We start from the raw sequence: 15,441 nt of genomic DNA, 5'->3' as shown, positions 1-15,441 counted from the left end.
GCAGCAGAGGCAGCTGCCACAGGGCCCGGGACATTAGGGGCTCGGTTACAGCCGCTACCGCTGCTGTCATTAAACTCGGGGATCTTTTCGGACCCCGAGTATAATGATTGGCGGAAACATAAAAAACACAGTTACTTACCTCTCCACGATCCTGCCAGGCCTCCTTCCTAGTTGACTGACGTCTCTGACGTCACATGAACCTGGCCTGCGTCCCGGGTCATGTGACGTCCGACGTCATTGAAGAAGGACGGCAGCAGAGGCCAACAGCGAAGGAGCCAGGGGATAGGTAAGAAACAGTAGTTTTTTTATGTTTTTATGAAAAAGACCTGAGTATAATAATTATTTTATGGATGTCCACAGTGGGACATAATACTGTGCGCAGGGGCCACTATGGGGGATAATACTGTGTTCAGGGGCCACTAAGGGACATAATACTGTGTGAAGGGGCCACTATGGGGCATAATAGAACGCGCAGGAATGCATAGGAGCGGGTCGGTCGAGGTCTTCGGCGTCAGTCGGGGGGGGGGGGGGCCCATGTCAAAAGTTCGCCACGGGGCCCCGCCATTCCTAGTTACGCCACTGCTCTCAACTTTTGAAAAACAGAAAGAGGGACAAAATGTGTGCTGCGCCGCAGCATATTTAGCTCCGCCCACTTTTACGTAGACTCCGCCCATTGTCATTCATTTTTCATGTGCAGATGTAGATGAGTCGAAATCGGGACATACATCCCGCTGACCGGGACTGGACCCTGAATCCGGGAATGTTCCGCAGAATTCGGGACAGTTGGGACATATGTAATAATACTTGTCCAACTTGTTCTTTGTCTATACAAAGTATTAAAACTCCCTTTTTTCCCTCTATTAAAGCAGATCCCACTGTATACACCATAGCTGTGTGTGTATGTGTGTCTCTCTAAACTAGCTCATACATCAACTGTATTAATTCAGACTTCAATCCCACCATATACTTAGAGCGGATTGTGCTCACAAGGTGGACGATCTGTTTTCTATCCTTCAGATTTACTGCTGCACTTTTGTGTCAGTTCTCTTTATTTTTGCAGCATTGATTAATAAATTTCATGAACTTTCAGTACTATTGTTTCATATGGGTGTGTTGTAGATGCAATGGCGCACAGACTACCAGAGCGCAAAACTAGCAGGGTAAGCAGCAATGATAAGAGCCATGTCAGGCTGTCAGTGCCTGTACAGTATATATGCTACAAGCTCTACTCTAAAGTTGGGATTGACATGTTTTAAAGAGATCCTATCATTCAAACTCATTTTTTTGTCTCTAACACGTAGGAATAGCCTTAGGAAAGGCTCTTCTTCTCCTATTTTTCGATGTCTTATCCTCACCGCTGTTCGCTTGAAATCCCGGTTTTTCATCGGTATGCAAATGAGTTTTCTCGCAGCACTGGGGGTGGGCCCCAGCGCTCAAACAGCACTGGGGGCGTCCCCAATGCTGTGAGAGAACTCTCTCCAGCGCTGCCTCCATCTTCTTTAGCAACGGCTTCTTCACAGTGTCTTCTTCCAGCGTGCGGTGGGTCAAAATTCAACGCATTCGCAAGGCGGTGGCTTGTAACTTCTAGGCCTCGGGCAGACTGCGCATGCCCACAGGCCATGAGAAAATGGCCGCTTGCACAGTATTGTAAGTGGCCATTTTCTCGTGGCCTGTGGGCATGCGCAGTCTGCTCTGCCCAAGGCCTAGAAGTTCTCTCGCAGCATTGGGGCTGCCCCCAGTGCTGTTTGAGTGCTGAGGCCCGCCCTCAGTGCTGCAAGAGAGTTAATTTGCATACCAAGAAAAAATGGGATTGCAGTCGAATGGTGGTGCGGAGAAGACGACGAAAGGTAGGAGAAGAATAGCCTTTCTTAAGGCTATTCCGATGTGGTACCTAGAAAAATTGTGTCTGAGTGATAGGATCCCTTTAAGGCTGTTCCGACGTGTTAGGAACAAAAAAATGTAATGTAAAATATATATATAATATAATGCTGTAACAGGGCTTTATTACACCCTCATAAGCTGTTCTCCCATTCACTCTCTGCCAGTCAGCAGCCACAGCTTTATGAATGTACACTGCAGGGTAACTGTAACCCCTTCATGTGACGTCACCTGAGCGTTGCATGCCGGGTAATGTAGTTCTCAGCCGTACGTTGTGTCCGCACCGCGCATGACGCTGAGACTACAGCTCCCACAATCCTCTGCGCTCTCCGGGGACACGTGGGGTTGCTCTTGCGGTAGTGGCCACATTTTCATCATGTCGTCTGGTTGCAAGATCGGTCCGTCCATTCTGAACAGTGACCTGTCCCGCCTGGCTGCGGAATGTGACCGCATGCTGCAAAGCGGGGCCGACTACCTGCACCTGGATGTCATGGACGGGTGAGGGGGCTGTGTACTCTGCATGGAGGGGCGTGTGTGTGTGTGGAGATCAGTCATGTACTTATAGTATTGGACCAGTGGGCTCACTCCTCAGCCCCAGCCTGAGCCCCTGTGTGTGACCCCACCATGACCAATGGCCACATCCACCTTCTTGCCCGCAGGATTTGTATGGATTTGCACCAGTGACCTGTTCACTCTCCCCGACATGAAATTTTGGTCACTTGGCCGTCAAGTTTTTCATTTTCCTATTCTATGAGCAAAAAAGTTTAAATATCAGCATCAGATTTGTCACAGGAGAGACCCCAGGCCCAATTTAGGGGGGGTATCAGGTTCGGCCCTTGTGTCTGTACATAACCAGAAGAACGGCGCTATATGCTGCTCTACCCTCTCCTACTAATGTGAACAGAGCCTTAGGCCGTACTAATATATACATTGCAGAATCTGTCTCATAGGTTCATATTAAATGACGGTACCATAACGGTAAAGGCTGCGTTCACATTTGCGCTGCAGCACAGATCAGTCTGATATCGCCAGCTGAAAAAACATGGGGAAAATTACCCAAATAATGTTTACATAGATGTTTCATCCAAAGGCATAATGTGAAGCTCCAGAGTCCCAGTGCAAAATCTGTCCCAAGTCCCCCCCAATTATAGTGCATCATATATAGAGAGCTGGTCTCCTCATATTGGGAAGGGACATCTCATGGCCCCAAGAGCGACACTTAAGTAACAGGATGTGTCCTCTGCTTGTCTCTGATTTCATCAAATTTTACTCTAGCCTAGGACTGACTCCATGTGGTCTTATTTCCATGTGCAGGGATTGGTGCAGCTCTGTAGTCATACACTAGGTGGCGCTCTATAACATTTATTATATGATATAGCAGCTGGTCCATTCCCTTTTTTATTATTATTTATTTATTTATTTATATAGCACCATTAACTCCATGGTGCTTTACATTTGGGGGTTACATACAATACACAGAATATACAGGTAGATATAAGACTAACAATGACCGACTGGCACAGTGGGGTAGAGGGTCCTGCCCGCGAGGGCTTACAATTCCCTTCTAAAGTTATCATACCTTTATGCAGTAAAAAGTTTGTTGCATCTTGTATTAATGCAAGTTACATTTATCTATACTGTATTATAAGCAGCGGTGTAGTACGGACTATTATACTGTATTATAAGCAGCGGTGTAGTACGGACTATTACACTGTATTATAAGCAGCGGTGTAGTACGGACTATTACACTGTATTATAAGCAGCGGTGTAGTACGGACTATTACACTGTATTATAAGCAGCGGTGTAGTACGGACTATTACACTGTATTATAAGCAGCGGTGTAGTACGGACTATTACACTGTATTATAAGCAGCGGTGTAGTACGGACTATTACACTGTATTATAAGCAGCGGTGTAGTACGGACTATTACACTGTATTATAAGCAGCGGTGTAGTACGGACTATTACACTGTATTATAAGCAGCGGTGTAGTACGGACTATTACACTGTATTATAAGCAGCAGTGTAGTACGGACTATTACACTGTATTATAAGCAGCGGTGTAGTACGGACTATTACACTGTATTATAAGCAGCGGTGTAGTACGGACTATTACACTGTATTATAAGCAGCGGTGTAGTACGGACTATTACACTGTATTATAAGCAGCGGTGTAGTACGGACTATTATACTGTATTATAAGCAGCGGTGTAGTACGGACTATTACACTGTATTATAAGCAGCGGTGTAGTACGGACTATTACACTGTATTATAAGCAGCGGTGTAGTACGGACTATTACACTGTATTATAAGCAGCGGTGTAGTACGGACTATTACACTGTATTATAAGCAGCGGTGTAGTACGGACTATTACACTGTATTATAAGCAGCGGTGTAGTACGGACTATTACACTGTATTATAAGCAGCGGTGTAGTACGGACTATTACACTGTATTATAAGCAGCGGTGTAGTACGGACTATTACACTGTATTATAAGCAGCGGTGTAGTACGGACTATTACACTGTATTATAAGCAGCGGTGTAGTACGGACTATTACACTGTATTATAAGCAGCGGTGTAGTACGGACTATTACACTGTATTATAAGCAGCGGTGTAGTACGGACTATTACACTGTATTATAAGCAGCGGTGTAGTGCGGACTATTACACTGTATTATAAGCAGCGGTGTAGTGCGGACTATTACACTGTATTATAAGCAGCGGTGTAGTACGGACTATTACACTGTATTATAAGCAGCGGTGTAGTACGGACTATTACACTGTATTATAAGCAGCGGTGTAGTACGGACTATTACACTGTATTATAAGCAGCGGTGTAGTACGGACTATTACACTGTATTATAAGCAGCGGTGTAGTACGGACTATTACACTGTATTATAAGCAGCGGTGTAGTACGGACTATTACACTGTATTATAAGCAGCGGTGTAGTACGGACTATTACACTGTATTATAAGCAGCGGTGTAGTACGGACTATTACACTGTATTATAAGCAGCGGTGTAGTACGGACTATTACACTGTATTATAAGCAGCGGTGTAGTACGGACTATTACACTGTATTATAAGCAGCGGTGTAGTACGGACTATTACACTGTATTATAAGCAGCGGTGTAGTACGGACTATTATTGTATTATAAGCAGCGGTGTAGTACGGACTATTACACTGTATTATAAGCAGCGGTGTAGTACGGACTATTACACTGTATTATAAGCAGCGGTGTAGTACGGACTATTACACTGTATTATAAGCAGCGGTGTAGTGCGGACTATTAGACTGTATTATAAGCAGCGGTGTAGTACGGACTATTACACTGTATTATAAGCAGCGGTGTAGTACGGACTATTACACTGTATTATAAGCAGCGGTGTAGTACGGACTATTACACTGTATTATAAGCAGCGGTGTAGTACGGACTATTACACTGTATTATAAGCAGCGGTGTAGTACGGACTATTACACTGTATTATAAGCAGCGGTGTAGTACGGACTATTACACTGTATTATAAGCAGCGGTGTAGTACGGACTATTACACTGTATTATAAGCAGCGGTGTAGTACGGACTATTACACTGTATTATAAGCAGCGGTGTAGTACGGACTATTACACTGTATTATAAGCAGCGGTGTAGTGCGGACTATTAGACTGTATTATAAGCAGCGGTGTAGTACGGACTATTACACTGTATTATAAGCAGCGGTGTAGTACGGACTATTACACTGTATTATAAGCAGCGGTGTAGTACGGACTATTACACTGTATTATAAGCAGCGGTGTAGTGCGGACTATTATACTGTATTATAAGCAGCGGTGTAGTACGGACTATTACACTGTATTATAAGCAGCGGTGTAGTACGGACTATTACACTGTATTATAAGCAGCGGTGTAGTGCGGACTATTAGACTGTATTATAAGCAGGCGTGTAGCACGGACTATTACACTGTATTAGGGTCCATTCACACGGAGACAGTTGGTGCTGGTTCTGGCGTGGACTCTGCATCAGAATCAGTACTGGAAAAAAATGCCTCCCATTGACTTCAATGGGTTCCGTGTTCTATGCGGAGTCCACGCCAGAATCAGCACCCACTTCCTCCGTGTGAATACCCCCTTATAAGTACTAGATTACTTTATTTAGTCTTTTCTAAGCTGAGGCTTTTGGTTTTTCCTAAAAATGAACAGTCCTCATCCCTTCTGCTAGGACTAAATTTTTTTCAGTTCCTGTTACTGACTGGATTTTAGAAGGAATAGCTGAAGGCCTCGGCTCAGATTTCCTACTGTAGTTTGCCACACATTACACTTTGTCTTCAGCGTCTGATTTCTGTTTTATTCTTTTTGTTGCAGACATTTTGTTCCTAATATCACTTTTGGACATCCTGTGGTAGAATGCCTCCGAAAGCAGCTGGGGAGTGACCCATTTTTCGGTAATGTTTGGGATCATCATGGTTATTGATGGTGTGACTTCTCCGATATCTGTTGGGCAGGCCACATAATGGTGTATTTCTGTTTAGAGATTCCGCCACGGAGAAAAGCCACAAAACTGCCGTGAAATACTAGAACAGCATCCGTAGGACTGAGGTCACACCAAACAAGACAAGTGGCCATCTGTGGATTCTTATTTTTGGGTCACTGATTAGGCTAGGCATTCACTTTTCATAAAACTGCACATAAGGTGATCTTCATTTCTGGAATTTGTGCCTAGAACTGTGTTATTAGTTTCTGTGTTTTTGCACTGAGACATTGTCTCGGAACGTCTTAATGTATCAGAGATTCCAATCTGTAATTAAGAATCATTTTGATTAAGAAGATGGGCCATGGAAACCTGGTGTCTTGTTTGGTGGGAGGTCGGTCTAAGTAATGTTATGTTACCTGATGCTCATTGGCATGCATTAAAGGGATCCTATCTTTTAACCCCTTAACGCTAAATCACGAACCTGTACGTCAGGGAATGTGGTTAGTTCCCGCATTCCCACGTACCTGTACGTGATTGAGATTGCACGGGCTCAGAAGCAGAGCCCGTGCGATCTCCACGGGAGGCCGGCTGTATCTGACAGCCAGGCTTCCCCTGTAGCAGCAGGGACGGTGATTGCACCGACCCCCGCTGTTTAACCCTTAAGGTGCCATGATCCATAGTGATCATGGCACCCTAGGGGTTTGGCAGGGCTATAAAGCATGGTGCCCGCAGCAGGAGTCTGTGTGAGCTGTAATTTACAGCTACACGCTGCTCCTTAATCCCTCCCCCCATCGGAGCGAGCTCCGATGGGGGGAGGGTTAACCCCTTGGATGCCAGGACGAGTGGGAGCTAGTCTATGCATCTGCATAGCTAGCTTCCTCTATAGACTGCAATACACGTGTATTGCAAGTCTATAGTTAGTATAGAACCAGTGATCTTCTCTGATCACTGGTTCTAGTGTGCTTACAGCACAAATGTAAAAAAGTTTAAAAAAAAAAAAAATAAATAAAGTGTGTAAAACAAACAAAACAAACAGTTACATTTCTTGTAAATCTGGAAAATCGCTGTTACACTTGTAAACCTTGTAACGTTCAAAATAAATTAAAATACAATCAAAAGATGATGCCGATATAAAGCAGAGATATGGGAGATAATATTTATTCATGTATTTGGGTGGTATGGTTATCTGCCTGAAAAGCAGAGAATTTCACATTTTGAAAATTGCAATTTTTTCCAAATTTCCATCAAATTTCCTATTTTTTTTATAAGTAAATACAAAAATATTGATTAGTGTTTACCACTAACATGAAGTATAATGTGTTACGAGAAAACATTCTCAAAATCACTTGTGTAAGTTAAAGCGTCTCAAAGTTATTGCCATTTAAAGTGACACATGTCAATTTTGAAAAAACAGGCCTGGTCCTTAACGTACTTTTGGGCTGTGTCCTTAAGGGGTTAAACACATTTTTTTCTCCCTAACATGTCGGAATAGCCTTAAGAAAGGTTATTCGTCTCCTACCTTTCCTTTTCTCCTCCACGCCGCCGTTCACCTCCAATCATGGTTTTTCTCAGTATGTAAATGAGCTCTCTCACAGCACTGGGGGCGGTACCCAGCGCTCAAACAGCACTGGGGGCATCCCCAGTGCTGCCAGAGAACTCTCCAGCGCCGCCTCCATCTTCTTCTGCAACAAGGTCTTCACCGTGTCTTCTTTGGGCGGCTGAAAGCGTTGTCTTGGTCCAGGACCCAGACCAATAATTGATACACTATTTTAACTGCCAGAAGTCATATACCAGGTATACGGCCAGAAGCAGTTCCAGGCACCACCGCTACATTTTACGGACAGGAAACTGTATGCAGTGCATGGGGCTGTGTCCCTCATATACGACTTCTGGCGGCTGAAATGATTGGTTGAATTTTTAGCTGGCTGCAGTATCCTGAAACTTTACAGTCAGCTAGTTACTACTTCTATTATGTAAGAGGATACACGTCACTCCAGGTAGGGTTCCAACCCATTCAATATTATACATATAACCCGCCACTACAGAGTTACAGTTGAAAACTGTGTACAAATTTATCGAGGTAGACCAGGGGTGTCCAAACTTTTTGCCGAGAGTGCCAGATTTGGTTACGTAAAAAAGTATAGGGGCCAACCATGCAGCCTGACATGTTTTTTTTTAACTATTAATGAGGACCTGAATTCAGCGCCATGTCTGCCTTCTAGTCGTATATAATACCGTACCTCTGTGAGGACGTATGGTTAAAAGAATGGTCGACCCCCACACATGTTCACGTAACGAAATGTGGCCCTCTTTGCAAAAAGTTTGGCAAACCCTGGACTAAAGGGATATTGTAGTTTTACATAACGAAGTCCTGATCTTTGTGTTAGTCAGTAGTTGATACCTTTTAATGGCTAACAAAAATGATGGCAGATTGCAAGCTTTCGAGACTACTAGGTCTCTTCATCAGGCATGATATGACATTGTGTATAAATATGCTTGCCTTCAGATATTGTGTTACACCATGCCTGATGAAGAGACCTAGTAGTCTTGAAAGCTTGCAATCTGTCATCATTTATGTTAGCCATTAAAAAGCTATCAACTACTGAAGACTCTCAATCTTTATATAATTTATATTCATTCAATTTCAGAACATAAACTCATGACATCTTTAGATCCTTTACTAGAGCATATAGGAAAGCCTAATTTGTCTCCTTTTTCTTCTTTTTTCCCCCGTTACAGACATGCACATGATGGTCGCTAAGCCGGAGCAATGGGTTAAACCCATGGCAGCTGCGGGTGCCAACCAGTACACGTTCCATCTGGAAGCCACAGATAACCCCGGAGCCTTGATTAAAGAGATCCGAGAAAGTGGCATGAAGGTAAGTATTGCCGGGACTTGTAGGTTTGTGCTTATAACTAGAGATGAGCGAGTACTATTCAAAACGGCCGTTTTGAATAGCACTCTCCCATAGGAATGAATGGACGCAGCCGGGTCCGGTGTCCTACCGCTTAACCCCCTGTGCACTGGCCGCTCCCATTCATTCCTATGGGAGTGTGTTATTCAAAACAGGAATAGTACTCGCTCATCTTTACTTATATCCCATATGTTCAGTCTTCATACTGTAGTTCTGGACATTCTTTGGGTTTAGATAACCACTTAGGTTCCTTCACAGCTGTAACTGATATCATCGAATACTGCACTGAAGGAATTTTATGAAGACCCACTAGTTAGTTGTTTTTTTTTTGGGGGGGGGGGAAGACACGTGAGTGGTAATGTAAGAGACTGAAGTGCATATTTGGTCCTAAATGTCCTTCTCCTTTGTATAGGTGGGCCTGGGTATCAAACCAAACACCACAGTGGAATATCTTGCACCATGGGCAAATCAAATTGATATGGCTTTGGTTATGACTGTGGAACCTGGTTTTGGAGGCCAGAAGTTCATGGAAGATATGATGCCAAAGGTAAGTGATTATAATGTCTGCCCATGACATGTCATACAGATTTCCCATAACTACAAACATGACCAACCTGCAATGCTGTTGTAATGTTTTTTCTAGCTGTTCTATGTGTAATATTTAATTCCACACTTGTAGGTGCAATGGCTACGATCGCAGTTTCCATCACTGGACATTGAAGTGGATGGGGGTGTCGGACCAGACAACATTCACCGTTGTGCAGAGGTCAGCATTATTTTATGTGCAATTCTTTGGTATTGTGTAATGTAGAAATCAGCTGTATCTTATAGTAACCCGCAGGCAGTCACCTATATAATTATCGTATGCCGCACATTCGGGTAATTGTCTTTGGATTTGTTCGCACTGTTACAGATCCAGGTGTTAATGGCACACATGACTACAGAACCACCGATGTACTAAAAGATTTAACCCCTTCCCGCCGATGGCATTTTTTGATTTTCGTTTTTGACTCCCCTCCTTCTAAACCCCATAACTTTTTTATTTCTCCGCTCCCAGAGCCATATGAGGTCTTAATCTTTGCGGGACAAATTTTTCTTCATGATGCCACCATTAATTATTCTGTATAATATACCGGGAAGCTGGAAAAAAATTCAGAATGGGGTGGATTTGAAGAAAAAAAATGCATTTCTGCGACTTTCTTATAGACTATAATGGGGTCCGTGTGGTTTCCGCACAAAACATACGGTGCAAGCAGCACTTTTCTCTCCGCATGTTTAGTCTGTAAACCACATGGACCCCATTATAGTCTATGGGGTCCGCGGTTTCCTTTACTGTATTTTAATGCGTATAAGTTTCTGTTCGGGGGATACTCAAGAGGACTCTCTGAACGGAAACTGGAACGCACATGTGAATAGGGTCTAAGTAAGTGAAACATCAATGGTTATGGTAAGAGGCTGTGTGGTGACAGCAAAACTACCCAGCCTGTAGTTATCTGCAAGGTAAAATCAATCTGTGTTTTACTTGGACAGAAGTGAAACATCGGCGGCTGGATGCAGAGGTAGATATAACTGCAATGGCTGCATCACTACCAAAAAGAGGATGCTAGCATGTCACTAGTGCATTGCCCTGTGTATACAGGGAAATACGCTGCTGACTAATGCAAGCGGTATGATGACGAACCAGGCATTGGTTAGGGATGAGTCCCCTGAGGAACGTCTGGTCCCTGATCATCCCAAAGCCTGTGGATGTGCCATTGGATAAGAATAAAGAGGCCTATGGTTTTGGTAATGTCCAACCTGCTGTCCATTGCTAATGGACACTTTTTCTATGGATATGCTGAAGATATACACATCCCGAGCTCTTCCTGCCATACGCATTAAACCTAAAACATCAAAGTGCTTTCGGATTGTGTTGCTCATACAACCAGTGGATTTTCCACTTTGTGAAATTGCTTCTATATCTAGTATATAGAAGTATATACTAGATAGAAGTGTTATATTGTCTCACAAGTTTTCTTAATGTATAATGTGACAGGCCGGAGCTAATATGATTGTGTCGGGAAGTGCCATTATGAAGAGTGATGACCCCCGCTCGGTGATCAATCTCCTCCGCAATGCCTGCTGCGAAGCCGCTCAGAAGCGCTCATTGGATCGGTGAAACAAGTAAAAGCTGGAAGCAAACGCCGATCCCAACCAGACTACTAAGAAGCCTTTCCAGATACAGAAAGCAGGCCTGGGGCATAGACTAGGGGGCGCTCTTCTGGCCCCCTGAAGCAATTCTATTTTCCAGTGAAGAATGGTTGTTTCTTTTCCCTTTCATACACATCATGGTTTGTCTCACAAGACGTCCACAAGAGAGATTTGTGTTGTTTTGGAGATTTCCTATTGAAAGCTAATGTGGAACTAAGCCTGTAAGCAAATTGAGATATTGAGGTATGCTAGGCTCGGGGTTTTCAGCATATAGAAGATGCATTTCCATGTTTAGTTACATAAGACCGCTTCACCTTGGCTTTCTCCTTTTTTTTTACCATAAAAAGTGTTCTGTACTGTACATGATGTTTTAAAGAAATAGAAAAAATATCACTCAACTGTAACTCGCGTACTGACTTCACAGAGGAGGGTTGTGCAGATAATTCCAGGAACCATTGCTATGCCATTTATATTGTGCTGCAAATTCCAGGATATTTTTGAGGTTTTTTTTTTTACTTTTCTTTTGACATATACCCAATCCAGTCACATTAATGTGACCACCTGCCAAAATCCAGAATAACCCCCTTTGGCAGAGCGGACTGCTGCGAGATGTGCAGGAAGAGAGCGGATGTTGAGCCATGCCGACTCCAGTGCCGTGGCCAGCTGCGCTAGGTTATGCGGTTGAGCATCCATGGTGCGAACAACCTGATCGAGGTGGTCCCACAGATTCTCGATTGGGTTCAAGTCTGGGGAATTTGCTGGCCAAGAGAGTACGGTAAACTCATCCTGGTGCTCCTGGAACTGCGCACGTACACTGTGAGCTTTATGACACGTCGCATTGTCCTGCTGGTAGATGCCATCATCCTGAGGAAAAACATTTCGCATGTAGGGGTGAACATGGTCCACAAGTATAGATGCATACTTGTGTTGGTCCATCGTGCCTTCCACAATGATGAGTGCACCAGATGACACGCGCCTTCTGCCATTGGTTATTTAACGTTGACGTCAAAAGTAGGCGGCGGTCACATTAATATGACTGGACTGTATATATAGGCAGTGTTATTTTAACAAATTTTGCATAAATGGCCAGTACAGGGGAATTTAAGTAACATTGCAATATAGCTTACTAGAGAAAAATGCTCCTTTCTCCTATAAGGCTGTTTCCTGCTTCCTCCCTTCTCCTAAACCAGGGGTCGGCAACCCCTGGCATGCGTGCCAAGAGTGGCACACGTGGCATATTTTGCTGGTACGGCGGCCAGCACTGTACCTTTGTGTATTAAATGAAGACGGAGCGTCCATTCAGTGCTCTGCTAGAGCTGAGGTAAAGGACACTCCCCATTCTCTGGCTGCCCTCTCTGCCCACCAATGAAAGGGGTGAGGAAAGCCCAGGAGGCGCAAGGATGCTGCCTGGACCCTGCTGTTACATGTGAGGAGCTCCTGCCCTCTGCAGCCCTACAATGAGAAGGAGGAAGCTCCTGTTGAGCAAAGTGAAAGTGAAACCACACCAGGTACCTGCTGTAGTTATTATGGCTATTAATGTCAGGCATTTGGGGTAATTAATTTAGTTTCAGTAACTCCATGTGCCTCACATTAATAGGAATTAACCACATCATGTCCCTCATATTAACCCCTGTGTGCTTCACATAAGGGTTACTAACATGTGAGACACATTGGGGTACTAATAAAGGACCTATATAATGAAGATATTTAATTATTACCTCCATATGTCTCATATATCAGTAACCCTTATGTAAAGCACACAGGGGGTTAATGTGAGGGACATGATAGGGCTAACTACTATTAATATAAGGCACATGGAGTTGCTAAGCTGTAATGCACATGACCAGACTTTTTATCCACAACTGTGGATAAAGTACAGACCTATACATTTCAATGAACCCATATAGTCAGCCATTCGTTTAGTGCCTGTGTATTTGGGCCAAATTGAAGAGCTGAAAATTATGGAGCAGGTCCTATATGTGTCCTATACATCCCCTATATCTGTCTGGAATTGCAGCCCTGTCAATTCATTTTTAATGTACAGGTCAGCGAAAACCACATCCGTACCATTTGTGTGCAGGAGGCTGAGGCCCCACATTGCGGAAACGCTGTGTTTTTGTTGCAGATTTTGCTGTGGCTTTTTTTAAAGCTAAGAATGGCTACAAAAGTAATGGGGAATATATTGGTAGCTTCTTATACTTCTCCCTTCTGCTCAATCCAATCCTGGCTTAGGCTCAGAAAAACACGGTAAAATCTGCAACAAAAAAAACTGCATTCCTACAACATGGGGCCCGACTTTAGACTATTATTGCAGATTTTGCTGTGGTTTTTTGAGCCTAAGACAGGATTGGATTGAGCAGAGAATAGAAGTACAAGAGATTCCTATATATTTTCCATTCCTTTAGTAGGCACTCTTGACTGATTAAAAAAAAAAAAAAAGGTAGCAAAATCTGCAACAACAAAAAGCTACGTTTTTGCAACGCCTTATGGTACTTCTTTTTGGTAGGTGACAGACTGTGTACCCAACTATAACTGTGCCCAACTGTGCAACTATAGCAAAATCCATTCCCCTTGCACCAGTGCTGTCACTTTGGGGTAAGTGTGACACTCATTCATTCCTGGCTGTGGTTTTACTATTACTGCACAGTCACGAATTAAAAGTGGGTGAAATTAATCTGTGTTTCACTTACAGAAAAGTGAAGTTACCGACGGCCGGGGACTGGATGCAGCATCCAGGTACATAGTATGTCACTGCTCTACAGGTGTTACCTCGCTCTGCTCCCAATCACATACATTTACCACTGTTTGTGGGTTACACATGTATTTCCATCACTTCTAATGGAAAGGTACAGGTGTATCACAGCAAATAGCGGAAGGGTATGTGGCTGGGAGCACAGAATGACAGCACGCCTATGTTATGAAGTATAGGGGTTGTCAGCCTTACAATTATTGCGCGGCACTCCAAGGACCTCAACTTTGATTTTTTTATTTGAATCGGCACGCCGAACAGAAAAGGTTGCCTACCCCTGTCCTAAACTGACGTTTATTTTGAAAACCTCGGCTATATCCACTAAGTTTGGCTGCAGGTCACATAACATCCGTGAAGTCTATGGAAAAAAAGAGGGGGCCACGTGAACACAAGCAGAAACAGAGGTATAGTCTGATGCTGGAGCTAAATAGGAGCTTTATAGCACAAGTAAAGTACTTCATTCAGGTCAGTGGAGGTCAGTACTGTGTATATTATTTCTGAATTGGACAAGTTATGGAGCAGATTCTCCTGCACTCACTCTTTATGTGTATATATGTGGAGGAGGAGAGACCTGCAACAATACGAAGACAATGACTTGCTGTAGTTGTTGGAAGCTTCTGCTTGGCATGTATCATAGGTCTCTGTTGTATGAAAACAGAAGGTAAAGCCTCATGCACACAACTGATTGTGCAGGCCAAGTTAGTTCCAATTTTTTTTGTTTTCCATACTTGGATGATATCTGAGTGTCATCCGCATACTTTCTGTGCTCCATTAACTTCAATAAGGGGGTCTTTCCCGATTTCACAAAGCAGGACAGGACCTGCTCTATAACAAATCGAACGGAGCCTCAGACCCCCCCCTCCCCCATTACCCTGGGGTCACTGCTGAGACCAGTGATATAAGCCCCAGCGGTGACATGGGCAAGCCAAGTGTCATGTCTCCAGCCTACAGAGTGTAATCATTTACAGGTGACGGTCATTTTAGCTCATCCAAGGCAAATCCGAAACTGTTCAGCTTCGTTCAAAACTGAACAGTTTGGAATATTTGGATCAAATCCAGTTTGTCGTGAACCGATTCGCCCATTTCTAGTAACGTAATATTTTTCCTCTCAAGAAAGACATCCAGGCTTTTCTTGAAGTTACACAATGACTTCACCATCACAACAGTCTTAAATGACGAACGCCAGGCAAAGAGTCAGCCGACACCATTTACTGCAATAACTTTATTTAAAAA

At 43.7% G+C, this 15,441-nt stretch overlaps 1 protein-coding gene across 1 annotated transcript; it reads left to right on the top strand.

Annotated features, from left to right (window-relative positions):
* The first annotated feature begins 2,223 nt into the window (after positions 1-2,223).
* RPE (ribulose-5-phosphate-3-epimerase) lies at positions 2,224-11,769 on the top strand. The gene is made up of 6 exons (XM_075285572.1): positions 2,224-2,376; positions 6,246-6,325; positions 9,094-9,233; positions 9,682-9,816; positions 9,949-10,035; positions 11,305-11,769. Exons 1-6 carry the CDS (start codon positions 2,255-2,257, stop codon positions 11,425-11,427), a joined length of 687 nt encoding a protein of 228 aa, XP_075141673.1. The 5' UTR covers positions 2,224-2,254; the 3' UTR covers positions 11,428-11,769.
* The last annotated feature ends 3,672 nt before the right edge of the window (positions 11,770-15,441 follow it).

The sequence above is a fragment of the Leptodactylus fuscus genome, chromosome 8 (genome assembly GCF_031893055.1).
Source record: "Leptodactylus fuscus isolate aLepFus1 chromosome 8, aLepFus1.hap2, whole genome shotgun sequence".
In the NCBI taxonomy this organism is placed as follows: Eukaryota; Metazoa; Chordata; class Amphibia; order Anura; family Leptodactylidae; genus Leptodactylus; species Leptodactylus fuscus.
This window is presented reverse-complemented; position numbering and strand designations above follow the sequence as displayed.